Source organism: Corvus cornix, chromosome 1A (assembly GCF_000738735.6).
Source record: "Corvus cornix cornix isolate S_Up_H32 chromosome 1A, ASM73873v5, whole genome shotgun sequence".
NCBI classification, from domain to species: domain Eukaryota; kingdom Metazoa; phylum Chordata; class Aves; order Passeriformes; family Corvidae; genus Corvus; species Corvus cornix.
In genome coordinates, this window is record NC_047057.1 from 51,122,589 (window position 1) to 51,143,999 (window position 21,411).

Below are 21,411 nucleotides of genomic sequence, written 5' to 3' on the forward strand. Positions count from 1 at the left end.
ACCGAAAAGGCATCCGGAACCCCGCTACTGCAGCAGTGAGAATGAAGCTCCAGGGAATTCCACAACCGACATAAAAGTCGCCATATAAATAAAGCCCTTTATAGTCCCTTTCTATTCTCTGAAGCTGCAAGGATTGTATTTTAATGCTTCACTGGATGGCACGAAAGCTAAAATTTTAGCCTGGGCTTTACAAACAAGCAAAAAAAAAAAAGAAAAAAACCCACCCAAAAAACCCAATAGAACAAATAGCAAATAAATAAAGCCACTAATGAGTCTAAAAAAAATATTTCTAGCAGATTACGTGAAATAAATCACGTTACAGCAACATCAATGGGGATGTTTCTCTAGCATAGAAGTCTGAATACCCCAGTGATCCCTGTCTCAGTGTTTCTTCATGTTACCTCAATCACTCTGGAACAGGCAACACTGAGTTCCTAATTTGGCCTGAAAATTTTCAGCCATAAAATAATGGAGAAGGTGAAAAGAAATATCGTTTATTTTCAAACTGAAAAAGCCACAATGGGTAGAGAGACCTCCAAAATACCATCTTTACTTTTCATGCTGACCGTACAAGATATTCTAAACACGCATTTGGTCAGTTTATTCAAATATGCAATTGGTATACTCAGGTCCTGTATTCTGAGATCTTATACCCAGAATTCTCAAAAGCTCTATTTAAACACACCCAAGCGCATTTTAAAAGTTCAAATTTCAATATGTATCTATCACCAAAGAAAAATAATTCAAATAGAAGGGTAATACAAGTAAATCTCTGCCCAGAGACAAAATGACTGTTTTATCAACTGCCATCAAACTATTACTTTCTTTCCACTGCTGGATCTTCAATATTTCTCTTAGACTCTTACTTTTCCCACTCAAATTTCTCCCAAATTTTCAACTGTTTCCTTTCAAATCAACAAAAATTTTCATAATTTTCCTGTTAGTTGGATGTTATCTAGACATGACTCAAAATACAGCAAACAAATGCAAAATTTAAAGTTACAACAAAATATGACAAAACATTTTATATACAAAATATTGAATTATTCATTCTCATATTGCTCTTGCTTTAATGTCTTTGAGACTGTCACAGAAACTACAGTAAAGCCTGAAGAAAGCAGAATTTGCTACAAAATTTAATCAGGATTTCTGCACAGTGTGGATTATAGTATGCTAGACAAATACAAAAAATCCACATTACCCTGCAATTTACTATTTCATGAAGAAAGATGTTTTAATTTTCAGATGCATAAGCAAAGGAGCAAAATTACATTTCTCCAAGAAACATTTACCTTAATTTTCTTAATTGCAATCTTATATCTTCTTTGCCCTGAACAGTAAGTGTTCCATAATTTTCTTCCCTGTTGTAATACAGTAGAAGTTATGAAAGAAAAAAAAATACTTCAGCCATCATGTTAAAGACAAATTTTAAAATAATCAGTACATATCCTTTACTTAGATTCATATCCAGTGGTTTGTAATGAGACACAATTGAATGACACATTAAAAAAATAGACACTACTTGTTCATACTGGTATTGTGTACTGCTAGAGAAGAAATTGCTTGCTCTGAGCTACAACTCAAGAGGAAGAAGAGCCAAATCCTCAAGTCATAGCTAAACCATCACTGCCTGACAAATGACATTAGCATTTAACAGAAAGTTTGTATTAGCAGACTGCCACCAACTCTTAAGATTTCTCCAATCACCATTTACCATTACTAAATCCTTAACCAACAAATGCATAATTGTTTATGCATTAAGGGTCCTGCCAAGCTCTTAATGGAGTTTCATGGATCAGCAATTTTCCACATGTCTTATTTTGGGAATCAATGGACTGGAGGCCACAACACCTGTTCACTTTGCAGAAGCTGAACTAGGATTTATATTTACAGTCTATCCACCAGTCCCAAGCTCAACACTGCCTAATGTCCTGCGATTGCTTCGACACTACTTTATCAATGCAAAGGTTGCTCATTGCTTCTTTTGCCTTTTTTAACTGAACTAAATATTTTTTAAGACTGGCAATGCAGTTCATGTTTCCCTTTCCTGCAACACACACACAGTTTTAGCAGAGCCTCTGTGCCATATAATCTAAACATTAATAACATTATGTTCAAAACAGAGTTAATATTGTTATGGAATGACAAAGTGCATCACTGCACAATATTTGCAACAAGTTTTGCCTTAACAAAACGACATCTAAAATTATGCCTAAAGGTTCATTGAAGTAAAAAGTTAGCCCACAAAATTTTTATTAATGAGCATAATGCACAAAGTAACTTCATTTGACTCTAAAATCCTAGATTGAGATTTAAATGGCTGGCAGATAGAGAAGCCATTCTTTTATTTATAAAGCAACTTCAAATGAAAGAGAAATTATAAGGCATGCCCTACCGCACCAAAATCCAGCTGTGGTTAAATTACATGCTGACACTCTTGTTCTAACCCCACTCAGGAGCCATGGGTAACACAGAGAGAAGAGCACAGGCTTTAGTACAGGCTGGTGATTAAATACCTCCTCTAAGTCCTGGACTCTCTTTGCTAACGTGGGCTTGAACCTGAGCTCCTGCTTCTTCATTTTGAGCAAGCATTTTAGCTGATTCCCTTTTCCAAAGAGACACGCCCTTTAGAAATCAACACTGTCTAGGGCTCAGACATTTCAAACAACATTTCTCCTAAGCACAGGAAAGTGAAGCCAATGTGTCGAAACAGGGTCAGCTGTCTGCATGACAGATCAATCACCAAAACTTTCCCAGACTGTAGGATCTCTTAATGTGGGATAATTATTTTGCAAGTGAGCAAGCACGTTTCTGGTTAGTGCTGTTCTGGTCAATAAAGTAGCAAAGCTTAACAAAGGTTGATGTACCCTTAAAGACAGAAGTTAATATAAATATGAATACTAGAGTTCCTTCTCCAGAAAAATAGAAGGAACTGCATGAGCTACAACAATAAATGGATCAGATGATCCAAATATAAATACTGAAAGGCCTATGGACCTAACATGAAGGCCTAAGCTAATTAGCCTATGGACCACCCAGCTAGAAAGAAGTTTCCTTCCTAAATCCATTCTGTCTCCCACCCAGGAAAATCTAAGTGAAAGGACCCTGTCAGTGCCTGAATCAGCTTGTTCAACTCTTATTGCAACAACAGTTTTTAACTCCAGAAGATGCTTTGTGAGGTTTATGTACAGAAATGCAGTTGGTTTCACTGGTGTTACAGTAGCACAACACTGGCTTTAACTTAGGCCTTCAGAGGGTACAACACAGTAACTCTCTATTAACATGCATTTAGATCAGGTATTAGGAAGAAATTCTTTACTGAAACAGGTTGCCCAGAGAAGCCGTGGATGCCCCATCCCTGGAAGTGTTCAAGGCCAGGTTGGATGGGGTTGAAGCAACCTGGTCTAATGGAAGGTATCCCTGTACATGGCATTGGGGCTGGAATGGGATGATCTTTAAGGTCCCTCATAGCACAAACCATTCTGTGACTCCAGACAGGTCATGAGGGGTGCAGGATCAGAGGTCAAAGGCTTAACCATTGAGTACTGGAGGAAAGGTCCATGGGTTGCTGAAAACCCAAGTGGTTCAGACATTTTCAGGTTTTGGAAACATTGTCTGGGAGGATTGTTTTAATTATAACATTTTAATTGTTAACAAATTCTACTCCCTGTGTATTCACAATGCAATGCAGCTTAAAAAAAGTATCACTAGAAAGATACTAAAATATATAAGTAATAGCAAATTACCTCACAGTTATGACTGCTTTATAAAGAGGAATAAAAATTATGAGGCTGTGCTAATTTTATGCTTCGTTTTGCAGATGAATGAAGATTTTCTGTCTTAAAAACATTTGCATTCCTCTCCTTTAAAGCAATTTTCAATTTTGCTGGATACAGCACAATTGCATCTACTCTTTCAGCTGCAATGGGTTGTTGAAATTGAGCTATTGCCCAGCACCTGCTCTTAGTCAGACAGCTGAAATCAGAGGTTAGGGGAAAAAATAAAGATTTTTTGTCATTGTAATGCAAGTCTCCTTTTAGCTTTGCTGCAGTCAGTGTTCAATTATTTTCTGTAACAACCTCCATTACTAGAGCCAGTGTTTTTCTGTTCTCTCTGCATATATTAACTTCCTTGTTCACACGTGAGGGCCTTCTTAGCAAAGCGGAGTCTTAGGAGACATTGCCCACAGCTTTCATGAGTCTCTATCTTTTTTAGGCTGTTGAGAATCCTAGTGTTCAAATGTATCTTCATTTTGAATGCTTGAAAGGTAACTGATACAATAGAACTTAAATTATCTCCCACTGAAGGTCTGATAGGTCAAAATTAACCTGAAATTCCATCTAGTCTGTTGAATACAAAGCATCGAACAAGTAACAATGAAGGGCTCCCACGTAATTTTTTATCCTATTTTTACAAGCTCTGAATCCTTCTGCTTCAGAATTTTTATCAGTTCATTGTGTAGCCCAGAAGTTTAAGGCTTCATCAGAAGCAGGAATCAAGACCCTACATCTGTAGGAAGAAAGCCACAAAGATTTTGACCAGCGAGGCTCAGTCACAAATGGGAAGGAAGTATCTGGTGTGAGCAGCTACTGGGAAGGCAGGAGCAGGAGCCTTGCTTCTGCAGCCGGAGGTAAATGGACAGAAAGCTCTGGGACAGAGGTCAGAGGGTGAACAACACTGAAGCTCAGGGTCTGAGGAAAAGGAAATCCAGAGCAGGAAGTACTGGGATGATCAGAGTGAGGATTTGAAAAGCTTGGAGCAGAAGATAATTTATTATAATACAAATCCATTATAATAAATTGACCTTGAAAAGAAAGGACATAATTAAGGTGAAAAAGGTGGTGCCCAAAAATTTAGCCTGTTAGAAAAGGGAAGAGAATAGAAAACAGAGTGTTGCAAACTTTTGAAAATTTAATTAGGAGTCTCAAATATTTCTCTTCTCCTTCCTCCATTAAACCTCCAAATCCTGGAGTCATATGGTTGAATCTTAGTTTTCAGCAAAGGGACAAAAATTCTAGCTGTCATGTCTGCAGAGAAAACCTTGAACATTCAAAGCCTAAAAAACCACACAGGATATAAACCCAAACATAAATTTCTAGTTTTTAATAAATCTCATTATTTGAATATAATCTGTCTTGCAGTTTTTAACGTAAGATACAGCATTAGTGAAAGCCTAGCATCTGCCTTCTAAGCAGACAGCAGCTAGAGATCCAAAAAAAGATCCCCAGCTGCTATCATAGTCATCATCAGCACATAATGACTGGCATGCTGGAATTCTGGGTAGCTCATTTAAAGCTGTCACATATTCATGTATTCTCGGTTTGGCAGGTTAACCCCTTCCCTGGGATGCAGGAGCACTCTCAGTGCTCCCTCCCCAGCATCTGGTCCCCCTGTGCACAGCTCTGTGCAGGAGAGCACAACCAATAATGGCACTTGCAGCTCAGGAGGGCTCAGGCCACACACAAGGCCACAGCAAGCCCTCAGGCTGTCACAGACACTCAGCTGTGGAGAGATTCAGACAACTTTCTGTTGTGTGATGTTCCAGTTCCCTGATCAACAATCCACTATCTACTGCTTTGGGGAGTATTATTAAAAATTAAATCAAGATTTCAGGGTTTCTTCCTGGCCCTTTTTTAAGCTTCCATGTGCACGAACAAGAAGATAAAGATTTGATCTGGAATTTTTCCAGACACATGCAGAATAATTACTCTCCGGAAATTCTCTTTATCTTCATCCTTGTGGATTTGAATGCATTCTTGAGAAATCTTTCCCTTCTTTCATATTCATCAAAAGCTAGGACATAACAGTTACGATTAGCATACTCAAACCAAGTTTACATCTTGTAGAGGTACCTACCCTACATTTAGTAATTTCCCACTTTCCATTGATGCCACGACTGCCATCCGTTTCTAACTTCCACTCTCCCAACGGAGTAGATCAGAAACAAATGGCAGATATGCCAGATCAGTCAGAAGGGCTGTTGTAACTGCCAACAAATCCTTTGGCTGATTCAACCATTTTATAATCATCTTACATTTCAATGCACCGACTCTCAGCCAAAAAGCCTTCAGATCTCTGTCTCAGCCCCTACCACAAAAGAGCAAAATCTGAAGACCTGAACTATAATGGTGTTATCAACAGAGCTAGAGAAAGCATCCAAATTCTCACTTCTGTGCTAATAGCCCCACTCTGAAGAGAAATAAAAGCCAGTTTTGGGGGATGCCAAATGAAGTAGCCCTCAAAATAGATGGAGTATCTATTTATTCCACTGCTTGGGGGAAGTGTAAAGAATCGAAATCTACAATAAAATTTACACATCCTTTCTTGCAGTTTTCACAGCTCTCCAGACATACCAGTAAACATTCATAGTCAATCCTATAAGAATCCATACAGATTTTAAAAGCCACAAGAACTCTGAATATTCATTCACAAGATACTCCTGATGCCATTTTGTCACACTGTTTCCTTTTAGCAACATAAGATTTTAAAAAGAACTGATTAAATACTTTGTATTTAAGAGATTTCTTGCAGAAAGACCTACTAATTCCCTTTCCTCAACATTAATGCCCTCCTGAGAAGCACTGCTTACTCCAAAGAAAGCTACAGTTCTTCCTCAGTAGCTTTTATCAGGCAGCATGTCCAAGTTACAGGTTGTAACCTGCTCATGCTGAACATATCTGATCATATCCAGAATGTTTGCATCAATAGATGAACAACTATGAAAACAAGTCCTAGGAATATTAGTGCATTCTGCCTCAGAAAAAAATCACTTTTTAACAGGTATGCTCTGTGAAGAAGATAATGAAGTGACCTATGCAGTGCCCAGCAGAATCTGGAACACCAACCATACCTCAGTCTAAAAGACTGCATGACCTCACTTTAATCCTCAATGTAAAGCCTTACCTTGTGTATCTGAGATTCCTTGCCGCTCCTGCTGGAGCTGCAGTTCCACCATCGCTGCCTTCTGCAGCCGGATGAAATGCGAGCTACACATGACACGTGCAGTTTGACTGCTGGTTTGTGACCACTGCCTAAAGGAAAGGGACTCCAAATTTCAGGGTCTTGTGGCTGTCAGGGAAACCTATCCTGCTCACATGAGAGAAGGGGCACTCAAAATAATCTTGTTTCATTTGAGGGAAAAATTAAATGTGTGAATGAAAAGAGTGTTCTATTCCTCCTCAGCTGCTAAATAGAGAATTTAACCTAATAAACACTTCTCTAGGGTAAGGGCATCACCCTCTGTTGTTGGGGTATTTTTTTCTTGTTTCAGTCCACAGGGTTCCTCTTCCCCTCTTTCTCACGTATTCGAGATGAGAGAAGCTTCAGTGAGCACAGCTACTGGCATTCCAATTTATTCAGCAGCAACCCCTGTGGACTGCCAACAGCAGACTGTGATTCTGTTTGGATTACAAGGTGCAGATAAGTAATTCCATCCTTAATCTATCACTGTCAATGCTGGCAGGGGAACAACTTATACCTATGAGAAGTCAGGCAGAGGAAAAGATAGATTGGGTAAAAAAAAAATAGTGTGGGATAAAAGGACAGAAGAAATAGAGAGGACACAAGTCCATTAAGAGTTCTGTGCACACATGCATGCAGAGGTAGGAAATGAGGGAATGGGATAAAGGAACAGGGTGCTAATAGGAAAGCAGCAAGCAGAAAGGAGATATCCAGATTCCAAGCAGACTTTTTCAATAGCAATGAAAATCTCACTTCCAACATAATCTATGCCTTCTGTTCCAGAGATCCCAGTGTAAAATGCTAGGGGATGCTTGCGACCTCAGTAAATGCTGATGGATACCACCACACTGCAGCCACGATCAATAAACCTCAAGTACATCATAATGGAGCCTCAAAGCCTTTTCATGTAGACCTGTCAGTAAACTGGGGCAATATTACAAATGGACAACAAAGGATAATGCAAAGATTGCAAAAATGGAACAACACAGAGACAAGTGAATTTCTTGGAGGATAGAGTGGAAGGCAGAAAAGATGAAAGAGGAGGTAAGCTATTTAGACATAAATGATGGAGAACATCAATAGCCCACATCTGTTTTATGTGATGGAGGATTTGGGGATGGAAAAAAGGGAAAGTAATAATGAGACCAGGGATTAATTTTTCTTTTCCTTTTTAAAGGAACAACCAGTAGTGACTCCATCACTGTATTTTACTACAGTCATCATCTCCAATTAAAGTCGGCCCACTCAGGCTAGTGAAGTCCCTTTCATGTTTTTATCAGAGAAACAATGTTATTTTATGTGCATATGGAAGACTCCTTTGATTTAGCTACAGGTTCTCTTTAGTTTTATGTTATTTGCTTCCCTGGCTAGGTGTCTGGCAGATATGTCACAAAGTCCCAAACACATAATTTGTCCCAGGAAAGGTAAAAAAAAGCTGCCTTCTAAGCAGGCACTACCCTGACATTAAAACAAAACTTGGAAAACTTTATTTTCAACCAAAACAAAACCCTTGGAATGTCCAATGTTATAACCCAAATACAGATGTATTATTGATTATTCTGTTCTTCCCAAGCTTGCTTGCTGCTTTCCACACTAGAGACATTCAGTGCTCCAGAATAAACAATCCAGAGTGCAACCAAGCAAAGTTTAGAGACTAAAAAATATATGGATTGCTATTAATGGCATGCTTTCTGATGGCAGACTTCTTTCAAATGGGTTGGAAGGAGAGGAAAAGTTTCATGGTCACCTTTTTCAGCTCCCACCCTAAATCCACTGACTTGCACTGCTTAAGGAAGACAGAAAATCAGTTCAAAGAATAAAAATAAGGGCATAGAAATAATTTAATAGTAGCCAAGGGAGAGCTTCGTAGAAATACTTTAAAAATAAGAAAAAACAAATAAATAAATTAACCTACAGCAGTGTGAAAGGCTACAAAAATTAACAAAGAGGGGGGAAAAAAGAACAAAATTCTGAAATACTAAGAAGAAAACAGCAAAGAAATCAGCGACCAAGAAGACTTTCTTCGCGAGTCCAGTAACACAGCCAAACACAAGGGAAAGCGTGCGCTAGAGGAAAGGAGAGCGGATCAGCCGCTGACCCGGGCAGGGAAGGAGCGCAGCTCCACTTCCACAGGGTCACAGAGGCCTCAAAACCCGCCTGTTCCCGACGTGCTGAGCCGGCTTCGTGGCCGGCTTTGGAGCTCGGAGGCTGCTGCAGCTCCCGCCCCAAGCCCTGAGGGGAGTCGGCGCCGAGCGCGAGGCCGCGCGGGCCGGGGGAGGCCGCGCTCCCCGCGGGCGCATGCGCAGCGAGGCGCACGGACCCCAGGCCCGTCCGCACGGACATCGCGTGCCGGGGGCTCACAGGCAGGAAATGGAGGCTTCTCCCCCAGCTTGTCTCTTCCCGCCTTGGTGCTGCCGCTGCTCTTTGCCCGTAACTGCTAGCATTTTCTGCCGTGCCCCCAGAGGGTCATTTCAGCCCCGTGGTACGGGCCCCTGCGTTCTACCCAATAACAAGCCGGTTCCCGATGACGTCCTTAATTGCCAGGCAGAATTCCCCTTCGCACCTCCCGCAGCGCCGCGGTGCTACCGGGAGGGGCGGGGCGTCGGATTTGATTGCCAGCACGCCTGGTGGGCGGGGAAAATCGAGAGAACCAATAACAACTGCGGATGGCCTTGATGAGCAGAGCCCCCAGCCAATGGGAATGGGGGGTGGACGCTCGGTTGCCAGGACCGGGCGGTTGCCAGGACCGCGCGGTTGCCACGGCCGCGGCTCGGCGCTGTGGCGGCCCCCGGTGCCGCCGTCCGGGCCTGCTGCCTGCCCCGGGCCGGCGCGATGGTGAAGCTCGCTGCCAAGTGCCTGCTGGCAGGTGAGTCTGGCCCGCCCGCTCCCATCCACACCGCTGGCTACAGGGGCCTAGAGCGGGTGCCGTGGGGTGGGGCGAGGCCGGCAGCGCCGGCGGCCCGGCTTCCCACAGCCCCTCGTGGAGGGGCCGCCCCGCCGGAGAAGAGGTAGGGAGAGAGGCGACGGGAGAGAAGTGAGGACCTCGGCTGCCTGGGGAGGAGTCGAAGTTGTGTGTGTTATTACCACGGTGCCCGCCCCCGCTACCACGTGCAGCCGAGCTGTGCCCGGGAAGGGTGTGAGGTGTAGTTGGACCGGCTGAAATGCAAGGACAGGCTCTGAAAGAGGAAAGAAACCCCAAACCCAAATCAAAAGGAGTATTTCTGCAGTGTGGGCGCAGAGATTGGGGAAACTGTGAAGGGAGCAGTGTAGGCAGCTATAAGTCCCGTCTCATTTGTGAGTCTTGCTTTTTGCTGACGTGAAAAATTCATGTCAGAAATTAGGAAGATTCTGAGAATATGATAGAAAGGTAAAGCCTAAACCAAGAGTAGGAGCATGAAGCATGTGTACTTCACAGTGGCATCTTTTTCTCCAAGTACTTTGGAGGCTAACCTGGGAAAAAAGTGAGGTGAAGACACTGGTTTATTTAGTCAGGATGGATTATGGAGGTGTTGAAAGTAAGTACAGCTGGCTGTTAACACTGAGTGAGGAAAACTTTTTATTTTTTTCCCCTCCCTCTACATTGAAGCTCTGTGCAGCTTCAGCCAAAAGCACAACTCCATAAAAGTTTTGTGTGCAGTCAACTCCCAGGTTTAACTCTTCGCTCCAAATTCTTTCATCCAGAATAAAAAGTTTGCCTTTTTTAACCTCAGAAGCAGCTGGCCATCAACTCACGCAAAGCCAGTTGTGGTCTTTGGCAAAGGTAGAAGAATTAATCTCCCTTGTGCCTCTACTGCTGTGAGCAGCATGAATATCTTGCCCGTCTTCTACACTTGAAATGTAAGCATCATTTCCAATTTGGAAGTTTCCTGCTCCCAATATACTGGCTTTGCTGAAGTCTTTCCAGTTTCGTTGTTTAGCGTTACCAAAGGCCAATTCCACGGCCATTTTAAAATCACATGAGTTTTCTTCGGATGATCTGTTTATGTCCTTAATCCTGATTGGGTCTGGAGCTGCCTTTTCACTTCTGTTCACAGCACAAAGAACAGGAATGTCCTATCCCATAAGTCATTCTCTTGTGTGCTACAATAATATCCATGTATTATTAAAAATAATAAATTAATGAAGCAGACCAGGAAAAATAGATTCTCTGTTGCAGAAAAAAATACTGTAGTGAAAGGGACCTAAGATATGAGTAACCACAACAACCTAAAGGGAACAAGAAAATGCTATTACATAGATAGGAGCAAACCCATCAGAAATGGAACTGGGAACTCTTGTGGACCTAAGGAAATGGTTATGAAGAGCCAGTGACTCACAGAACTGGGAGCTACACCATGGTCAAAGAGAACAGGGGAAAAGGGCTTTTATTAGCAAAACAGAGACTATTAAATTGACAATAGAAGATGATTCCTGTGTATCTCAAGGGTAATTTACAGACACGAAGTAAAAGAATCTGTTGTCTGAGCCTGCTATGGAGACACTACACAAAGGTTTTCATTGTAGAGAGACAGCTGGCAGTAGCAGGCATTTTAGAAAGACCCTACAGATTCTGGCAGGATAACAGAAATATGGATCAAATATGTACTGTACGATGCACTACTGGCACGAGACTAAACTAAAAAGGGCAAGGAAACTTACTTTGAGGAAGTGTAGTGATGTGATGGACTAAAGATGGTGGCAAAGAGTAAGAAGAGGGAGAGAGCACCTGGGGCTCTCGAGTTGAAGGAAGGCAACGCATTAGTTAAGAATTCATGCTGGCTGATGCCTGCACAGTTTGGAGCAATGTGTGCCTCTCTATCTCATTTTACAAAGACAGACCTAATTGTCTATTGAAATACAGAATAGCTTCCACTCAGAACAGAGTGTTGTCTTCCGCACAAGCTTGAACTGATCAGAGAACAAACAAGCTGACTTACCAGATTTTCCTGTCTAAATATTATGAGCCCCACTGAGCTCAAACTAAGCAAGTATGCTAAAAATGTTTAAACAAGAACTGCATTTGGTTAATGCATCTAGGGGCTAATTGTCACTATCCAAAACACCCTTCTTCTTCTGTAATAGTATGTGAGCAGAGAGCTTTACCAATTTCCTTCAAAACACCATTAGGAAGCTCTAATAGAGTCAAAAATATACCCCTTTCTTGGTTTATTTATTAACAACATAATGTAAAATACTTCCTTTCTGGCTTTATTTATTAACAACATAATGTAAAAACTTGTATTACAGGCTTGGCTGTTATGAGTGTACCTTTAAGAGTAAAGATTGAACCACTGAGGTATTTAATTACTGGCTCCTGTCCTTTTAACTGTCCAGGCTAGTGAGACATTATGTGAAGAAATTAGAAGCTCTTTGGAAGCATTAAGTCTTTGTTTAGAAAGGGTTATGATCTTTCTCATGAGGTAATATGGACATATGTAAGTTCTGCAGAGCATGAGGAAATGGTCTGAAGTTGTGTCAGGGGAGGTTTAGGCTGGATATTAGAAAAAGGTTCTTCACCCAGAGGGTGGTTGGGCACTGGAACAGCTCCCCAGGGAAGTGGTCACAGCACCAAGCCTGACAGAGTTCAAGAAGCATTTGGACAATACTCTTGGGCACCTGACTCTTGGGGGTGGTCCTGTGCAGGGCCAGGAGTTGGACCTGGTGATCTTTTCAACTCAGTATATTCTGTAATCCTGAGATTGCTTTGGATTTCACAGAGTTTTGTAAGAGCAGGCCAAAGCAGGCAGCTGTCAGGTTTGCCTGAAGTGTTGTGCAAGCCATATCAGAAAGCCTTGGCTCTAGAAGAGCAAAAACCAAAGCCCTTTGGTTTTCCTTCCATACAGGGATGAATCAGCAGGCTCTTCTCTCCAGCCATGTGCTTTCTCTCTGACGTTTGCTTCTGTTATGCCCAGGATGCAACTAATGAGCCACCAGCAGCATTGAGTCAGCAAGAGTTGCTCTCTTAGCAGGGTCAGCAAGAACAGTTCATTGAGGAATGTTACCAGCTTAAGAATCTTCATCTCAATATATAACAAGGATGTGAGTCTGGGGAAATGGGTAACCTGAGGAGAAGAAATAGCCTCCTAGGAAGCCCGGTGTCCCTTATCACACTGCATTTTTTTCTACATGATAACATATCTGAGAAATTTTAATTCCTAGTTAAGGGCTGTGGCGTAGGCATGAATTTTAGAACAAACAGCAGTTCCACCCTGATCTGGCAGTCCTTTGCTGTTGTGCATAGGTCAGAAATCAGATGTCAGCACCAGTACGCATAATGGCAATATTAATTTCCTCATGTGGGTATTACCTTTTAGATTGTTTTGTGCTTCATGTGACAGTTACCTTGCCTGTATTCAGGGTTAGAGCATCCAAGCTCTTACAACATGTGATAGTAGCAGAACTGAGGAAAAATAAGATTGTCTACTGTGAAACAAATGTTTTGTGGTTTTGGTTTTGCAGGAGATCCAGCTGTGGGTAAGAGTGCTTTAGCCCAGATGTTTCACAGTGATGGGGCTCATTTTCAGAAGAACTACACATTGGTAAGCATATAACAGGCTCAGACGGCTATCTAACATTTTTCTAAAATGAATGGGAAAACTGAAGGCCTAGAACAAAATAAATATGATTTTGAGACATTTGGGGTGGGATCTTAGAGGGTTTTCTTTCTTACACCCTGAAGAGAAAGCATTTAAGTTCTATAAGTCTGCATTATGTAGGTGCTGGTGTTGAAACTTAACTTAAGGCAGAATAATTTAGTTAATCTGGTGATTTTCCTGCTGAACAAATGTTTTCATAAGGTTTTGTAGTGTTAGAGAGCTTCCCCCTTTAGGGAGTACTCTATGAAAAAGCATTGCTGAAGGAGAAAGCTTTTAATTCCAGCTATTAAATGTGCATGTGGACAGTGTGCTTATCACTGTGCAAACACCAAGATGTGCTGCATAGCCCCAAGATAATTATAATCTACAGAAAGTGTTCCCAGATGAAGAGGATACAGTTTGCAGTCTTTCAGTGTAAGAATCAATGGTGATGACTAATCAGAAGCAGGATAAAAATAAAAGTAAATATAAGTAAAGTAAAAAAAGGAAAATATGAGCGTGGAGAAAAAAAACCCTAAAATCTGTTTATTCATTGAAATAAAGATGAAAACCAGAATTTAAGGATAGAAATAGAACAAACAAATGAGCTACAAAGCAGAATGAGATAAAAGGTGGAAGAAGCACAAATAATCTCAGTCCCATATGTTAACTCATCACATGGTTAGTGCAAAACGTTCTAAGGCATGCGTTAGAGCAGCAGTGTGAGAGTGAACGTAGACCTGCAGACTTCAGCTAATACTCTGAGCTGTATATAAGCAAATCTCTTTGGTTCTCCTCCTTTTTCCCCCAACTGAGCAAATCTATGAGTCCTTGACATATTGGTGAGATTAGGTTACCAGAGCTAGGAGGAGTATTGCTGAGTTTCTAGCAGTCTTGTGTTTGATGGAATTGTAATGATTCACAAGAATTGCCTCAATCCAATGCACAGTTGGTATGCAGTTGGACAGGCTCTTAAAAACTCTCCTGATCCTCATTTTCCTGATTCTTCTTGACAGACAATGGGCATAGAACTGTTGGTGAAGGCCGTATCAGTTCCAGAGACAAGTGATAGTGTGGTGAGTTTTCTGTGACATAAATTGGGTCAGAGACATTCAAAGCTCAAGCCCCACATGAGTCTCATTCTGGTGGAAGATCACTATGCATGTTCATAGGGCAATTAAGTTGCATTGGGGAAATGAGGCTGATCATGTATAATTGCTGATACTCCAGGGTTAGTTTAGTCTTAAAAATGTAATTTTTCTATACTTGTATCCAACACAGCATTTTAAACCAAAGTTATAGCCAGCTTTGTTGAGATTCTGCTCTGTCCTTTAGGGCACTCAGGTTTAGTTCATGATTCTTGGAACTACAAAAGCTGAAGCTTATCTATTATTTTTCCTTAATGCCCTATACTCCCATTAATGGAATGTGTATAATTTTGTATAAATAGTAGAGGTTACTGTCCCACTCCACATATTCTGTTTCCAGTAGGGATGGAAACCGGACTTGGGGCCTTGGAAGTAACTCTTTTATTGGTTATACTTGAAAAATAGCTATTTATTTTCTCATACTATCAGTGCAGGGAATTTGTCCCTTAGGGACGTGGCACTGCTGTACTAAATAAAAAGTTGGAGTTACAAGTTGCAGTATTTACTTTCAAAACCTTTCCCTACACTGCATTTTTCTTAGCAAGAGCTTTATTTCTGTTTCCGCTTTCAGGAATTCTTCATTTTTGACTCTGCAGGAAAAGATCTATTTTCTGAAATGCTGGAGAAACTGGTAAGTCTTATGTAACAGTCCTCTTCTTCCATAGAAGTGCTTTTGCTTTGAAGATCTGAGCTCCCCAGTCTGGCAGATGTAGCAAACTTTGTCTTTAGTGTAAATGGGAGCAATTACCTCAGTTGCCAATGCATCCTGTTCTACCTCTCTAAAACTTGTATAAGTACTAGAAGAAATACTTTCCAGAGAAAGGAAAGTAGATAGGCAGTTTTCTTATAAAAGAAATAGGGAATTTTAACTGAAAATTTCTATGTACTGTTGTTTAAAGTTATTTTTATTTCTTAGAAAAACATCTGTTTTGCTCCAACTTCAACAGTGGGAGGAATTTTTTTGTGTTACAGTGATGTGTTTGATCCAACAGAACTCATTCTTGTCCTTGAGCATAATCCTGCCCTTGGGTTTTTTCCTTCACATATTTGTGACCTTCCCTGTATGGTTCTTTACTGTGTTATCTCATTTTGAGAAGCAGAATCAGTTAATTGATGTGAGCTTTCATAAGACGGCTAAGTCAAGCTAATGGTTCATTGTCTACAAGAGCGATTCCGCTTTTGCCCTTGCTCTAAATCTGGTTTGGAAGGGACTCTTCTAGAAGCTGGCTCAGCTTCTCAAACTGGAAGAAAACCTCTCTACTTTTTTCCTAGGATTAATTTTGTGCTGATTCAGCATGAAAAATCAGCTTCCCTGGCGATCAGATGAGTGCCAGAGCTGATGCAAGTAAAGGGGCAGGACTGTACAGACAGGACTAGGGAAGAAAGGAAGACCACCTCTCCCAATGCCAGTGATTTAGTTGGGTCAACTGAAATGTGAAACCTCAGCCAGGGCATAGGATTCCTGGGTGTTAGGCTTTTTATTCTCATCTTAGCAGCTGCGTTTGCTGTGTTTACAGCCTGGCTGTTGACCACATCAGTTTCATTAGAGCTGACAGTGTTCCTTTCTTGCTGTGCAGTGGGAGCAACCCAATGTCCTGTGCCTTGTGTATGATGTCACTAATGAGCAATCCTTCGACAACTGTGACAAATGGTTGGAGAAGCTGAGGGCTCAAGCAGTTGGGGTGCACATCCCAGGTAAGAATGGGTGTGATCCTTGTTATCTACTCCCCTCTTGTATGACAGCAGTTGTTTTTGTTCAGCTGTGGCATAGAGCATTTGTTTTAAGGCAGACATGGCTTCCTCCAAATCCTTTGCTTTTATCACAAAGCAGGTAAGGCTTGAATATGTTTCCTTTTTTGGAATATTTTCTAGGTAGTTATAGGCTGTTCTCCACACCTCCAACTTTCTGAGCTACTTCTACAAGTGTTCCAGCATTTATGGCTTACAAGCAGCATCGATGAGCTGGGTTTTTTTCCTTTTGTTTCATGTCTTTTTTTCTGTAGGTGTCTTAGTGGGGAATAAAACAGACCTAGCTGATCGTCGAGTTGTGGAGCAGAAACAAGCACAGGAGTGGGCTGAGAAACATGGCCTGGAATATTGTGAGATGTCAGTGGTGAGTATCTGCTCCTTTCACCATCTGTGCAAGGGGATGTTTGTAAAGTTATCTTCTCTTTCAGGCCAACTGGGGACTCTCTTCCCCTTGTTTGTCATCCAACTCAGTTTTAATCCTTCTTTGGTGAAGCAGAGCAGAAATAGTCAAATGTTTATTCCATCTGCCATTCACAACTTTCTTATTTCTTTACAGAAGGAAATGAAAAATTTTGAGGCCCCTTTCCACATCCTGGCAAAGTTATTCCACCAACTGTACAAAGAGAAAGTGGAAACTTTTCACTCATTAGCCTGACTGGTATGATTTATTTATCCTCTAAGCTTCTTCTAGTACTGGGAATCCTGCTGGACTGAATACAGAGAGAAGAAAAAATATGAGCTATTTGCTACTTCATGGTCATCCTCTGGTAATTCAAAATAAACTAGAAATAAGCAAGTGGAAAGACACTCTTTGAAGCTGCTACCTCAGCATTCCTTTCATGTCCTCTAACTTGGTTCTCTGCTCACTGAAAGTCTGCTAGGTTGGAGGAGGCAGAGAGTGAAAGGGGAAGGCAGAATGGAAATTGCCAGCTCTTTGCTTTGATATCTTTTGTCTGAACAGACTTCCTGCTGCTACAAGCAAGGATTTAGAGGCTTGGAAAAGGAGAGAGGAAGCTGACAGGATGTTTTTTGACTTAAGCCAGCCTTGATACATACACTGCAGGGCAGGAACCATTTCGCCCTACCCCTTGAAAAGCGTTTTCAGGAGGAGGCCTATGCCCTAAAATCAGCACCTGGAGACTGAGATGTGTGGAGACAGAGCTGGATTAGGTGTGTTTCCAGGAGTGCCCAGAGTTGGAAGCCAGTTTTAACAGTGTTGCCCTTATCAGCTATAGGATTGACATACTGGTGACTAATACATGTTTCTAATTTCCAGAATCTGTTTCTTTCCTTCGGCGTGGCTCACTGTCCCTGCCTGGTGGGAGCTGTGTCGCGTCCAACCGCTGTCACTTGGTGACGCAGTGCCCTCTGCTGGTCCCAGGTCACAGGAGTTCTCCAGAGGCTGCCACCTCCCTTGAAGTGAGCAGGAAGGGCTTCCTGCAGGCACATCCAAATTGGCTTAACTGCAAAATGGAGTCAAATTGCAGCAATACATTTTCTATTCTAAGGATGTCTCTAAAACTTATAACAAATTACCTTTTCTTCTTCATGTCTTTATCATCTTACATATTGTGTCATTTTTGTTAGCTGAATTTGGCAATACCATTCTGATTAGGTTCAGTTCTCAATCTCAAAATCAGAGTCCTCTTATTAAAGTCTCTCTGCTTGTCATTGAATTTCAGATAAAAGACCACAGTTCTGATGTTGCTAGTGGAAACAGACTAAGGAAATTAAAGACAGCCTGGCTAAGTTACTCTGACTCAGCTGTGTCTGGCTAGAAGTTTCATATTAGAAAGGGTAAAAGCCTAGAGAGAGCTGCTTTTTCGTGTGGAGTACTGATGTTGCATGTAAGAGTCTTTGCTAATGCAGTATGCAAAAACATCTGTGGTAAAGTACTGCCTTGTAATTGAGCCTAACACCAAGAGTTTCAAAAATTTAACCATTCTCTTCCAGATTAGGGTAGACTCCCTTGGGCAAGGGAAGCTGTTTTGTACAGACTAAGCACTAAGTGATTTTTCAGGCAGTCTTTTCAGGAATCTGTGTTTCAAGACTTTTATACATGTGGTTTAAAATCATTGTTATGCCCAGTGCTAGGAAAAGTACATTGAATTGAACGTAAGAAATATGGCTGCAGATGTTGTAGCAGAGTTTATTAAGCACTTCAAGAATCTGGAGAAGCACCGGGCTCATTTCACTGGCAACAGTGTGTTGATGCTGGGAACTCACTAGGGAGCATGAATACCAGTTAAAGAGGATGAGTAGCAGCTCAATCTGCAAGAAATGAAAACAAGAGGTTCTTTTGCTAGAAGCCGACTCAAAAAGGACAGAACCAGCTTTTTTGAATTGGATTGGCATTACTGGCATTTGTATCTTACATGGGTTTTCTTATTAATCCTGGGTGTTTTCTTTTGACTTACATAGGCTGCATAGACTTTTGCTTGCAAGTGCTGGTACCTCTGACTAGTAAGAATAAAAGCTATTTTGGATGCTGTGCTGATCTAGTTAAAGAACGAAAGAAGGTTTGTTTTCATTTGGTATCTCATTTCCCCTGTTTCTATTGATGATGTGATCACAAAACAAGACACATATTTTTTCATATTGAAAATAACATACCAGAAGTGTATGTCACCTGTGACATGGTGTATCTAGGGGGGATGGATTCCTTGGGAATAGGTAATAAAATGAATTCTGTGCGATCTTTAACCAGGGAGTCCATCTCTCTGCACCAGAAGGACCTCCCATAACTTCAAATAAACACTCAAATTCACGAGTAAGATGAAGATTGGTGAATGCTGTTTTATAAAATAAATGCAAAAGCTGGAGGAGCTCATTAAGGGAATGCTTGCAGTGGTGATTTGTGATTTATAGGGAAGCTGCTTTTGAGTAGTGAAGAAAAATGCTGCCCATGCAGGGAAAGATGTATTGCCTGAGAGAGGAAATGTATGATCTAATTAGCTAACAGTAGAGATTCACCCACTGCCCCTTTCCCTCTTCCACAGGCCATAACTACAATTAGAAAATGTCTAAAGCATGTTGTCCAGCTTGCTTTTTACAGGACTATTTCCAGCACTAATGTGGACACAGTTTAATGTGCTTCAAAATGGTGTGTTTGACAGTAACAATCTCAACCTTTTCAAATGCATTTTAAAAGCATAATATATTGTCCTTCCTGGCTAATGTGCTATGTAGTACCAGCCTGATGCAAGTGGTGGTTGTTAACTGTTTTCCTGGCTTAATTGTGCCCTTGGTTGTAGAAGCTAGTAGTGAAGAGTGGGTAGAGAACAGGGGAGCCAAACATGGGAAGGTTGTGGGAAATCGTTTTGTCTCTGTGTGAAGGAGTTCGGGGTGGTGAGTAAGTGAGCTGGACCAGCAGGATGAGTAAGAGTCTGAAGGCATTATTAAGTTTCTCCTACCTGTTTACTAACTGGCAGTCACATCTGTAGGGTGAGGATGCATGTTTGCTACTAATAGGCTTAGCTTCAGTCTGAATAACCGATGCTGTGGAGAACAGTGGGAGGAAGACAGAAAGCCTGTCTGCTGACCAGGAAGCTTGTTGTCTTCTTACAGTTCCACTGCTTTGTCCAGCTGTGCAGTGCTGCAGGTGCTCAGCATGAGTGTAACAACACAGAAAAGACCCAACTCAACCAGAACTGAAATTTCAGAAGAAGAGGAAGGAAACAAACAGGCCTTAAACTGTTTTTAATAGATATGTAGTCCTTTTTCCTGTTTGCTTGTTTGATTAGACAAAACCATTTCTTTCCCCTTTGGAGTCCCTCCTTCTTACCTCTCCTTTGGTCCTCATGGGTCTGCACAGAATCTCTGTTATACTTGTGCCCTGCTTTACTTAGGTTGATACATCACCAGCTGATTTTTTTTTTTAATCCTTCTAATTTCTGCATTATCTATTCTCAAGGCTGCAAGACATTTCTTCTTAGATTAATAGATGAAAGGAAACAAAAGTGAAATTTTTAGTCAAATTGTCTTGGAAGAAAAAGCCTTAAGAAGCTGTCTGGCATTCTGAAATTTTACTGGAAATTCATTTGTGTAAAGTTGTCATATTAAAGATGCTTTAATGGTTCTGTTTTGTCTTGCCAGATGTAGTCTATTGTATAGTGAAATTCAGGATGTAAAATTCCAGAAAGATCAGGTTTTATTGTGAGAGTTAATAGGAGTTTCAAAGCGATCACACTGTGGTCTGTTAAGTCTTAACAATGGAGTGGTCACTGCTGTTCATAATGAAGCATTAAATATACTGAAATGGGGCTGTCAAAACAGTTTCTTCTAGAGATTTGTTCATTTTAGAGACTTTAAAGTTAAGAAAAGACATCTTTTAAAAGACTGATCTGATAAATGACACCATTTGGACCAGGGTTATTTCTGATATAACTTTGGTGACTTAAAGAGCTGGATTTAGTCTTTTATGCCAATTGACTCCCCTGGGTAAGCTTCATTTCTTTACCCACTATACATCTTGGACCAATCTGACCTGATAGCAAAAGACACATGATGTTGTTGAAAATGAAATACTGCCTTGGGGCAGAAGGATAAACTGTGTGGCCTCCTGAGGTCCTCCCAGCAATGCTTTCTATAATTGTGTTAGATTAAGTGAGGAAAGAAGTAGCATGGAAAGCACAAAACAGGCTAAGTCATAAACTAGCAATTAAACTGGGAGCTGGGCTGGGCTGCAGCAGAAAATGTACAATCTATCCCAATTAAGAGCTGTATCTCAAGAGAAACTGGGAGCCTGACGCAGGTGCTGACAGCAGGGAAAACACTGCATTTCTGTTCTGGAGGCAGCAACTGCTTTCTACTGGTGCTTGTGCAGATCTGGGGGGGTCCTTATGCAGCTCAAGGCTGTGCTCTGTTTTTAATAATTACCATATCTATGATGTTCAGGTGGCAATTGCTCTCAGTTGTGTTCTCATCTGCCTGCACAAACTCAGCAGTGTGATGGCAGATTATTTGCTAATAGCAAAAAGTCATCCCTATTATTGACACCT

At 41.2% G+C, this 21,411-nt stretch overlaps 2 protein-coding genes across 4 annotated transcripts in view; one reads left to right on the forward strand and one right to left on the reverse strand.

Moving 5' to 3' along the window:
- The window catches only part of NCF4 (neutrophil cytosolic factor 4), a 53,707-nt gene extending 44,541 nt beyond the window's left edge, over positions 1 to 9,166 (reverse strand). Inside the window, exon 1 of the mRNA XM_039570777.1 lies at positions 6,904 to 9,166. The gene's annotated coding sequence lies outside the window, so the exon portion shown is untranslated. The remainder of the gene's footprint in view (positions 1 to 6,903) is intronic.
- Positions 9,167 to 9,697: 531 nt separating this feature from the next.
- Positions 9,698 to 20,490, forward strand: IFT27 (intraflagellar transport 27). 3 transcript variants are annotated; one of them, XR_752998.4, is made up of 8 exons: positions 9,698 to 9,826; positions 13,399 to 13,478; positions 14,531 to 14,590; positions 15,234 to 15,293; positions 16,240 to 16,357; positions 16,666 to 16,775; positions 16,968 to 17,581; positions 17,688 to 20,489. XR_752998.4 is itself a non-coding variant. In XM_010410531.4 (8 exons), the coding sequence occupies exons 1-7, from the start codon at positions 9,793 to 9,795 to the stop codon at positions 17,064 to 17,066; spliced, it is 561 nt and encodes a 186-aa protein (XP_010408833.1). In that variant the 5' UTR covers positions 9,701 to 9,792; the 3' UTR covers positions 17,067 to 17,069; positions 17,688 to 20,490. The 3 variants fall into 3 exon arrangements, 2 of the variants coding, with proteins under 2 accessions (XP_010408832.1, XP_010408833.1); XM_010410531.4 differs by having other exon boundaries at positions 9,701 to 9,826; positions 16,968 to 17,069; positions 17,688 to 20,490; XM_010410530.4 differs by having other exon boundaries at positions 16,968 to 20,489.
- The last annotated feature ends 921 nt before the right edge of the window (positions 20,491 to 21,411 follow it).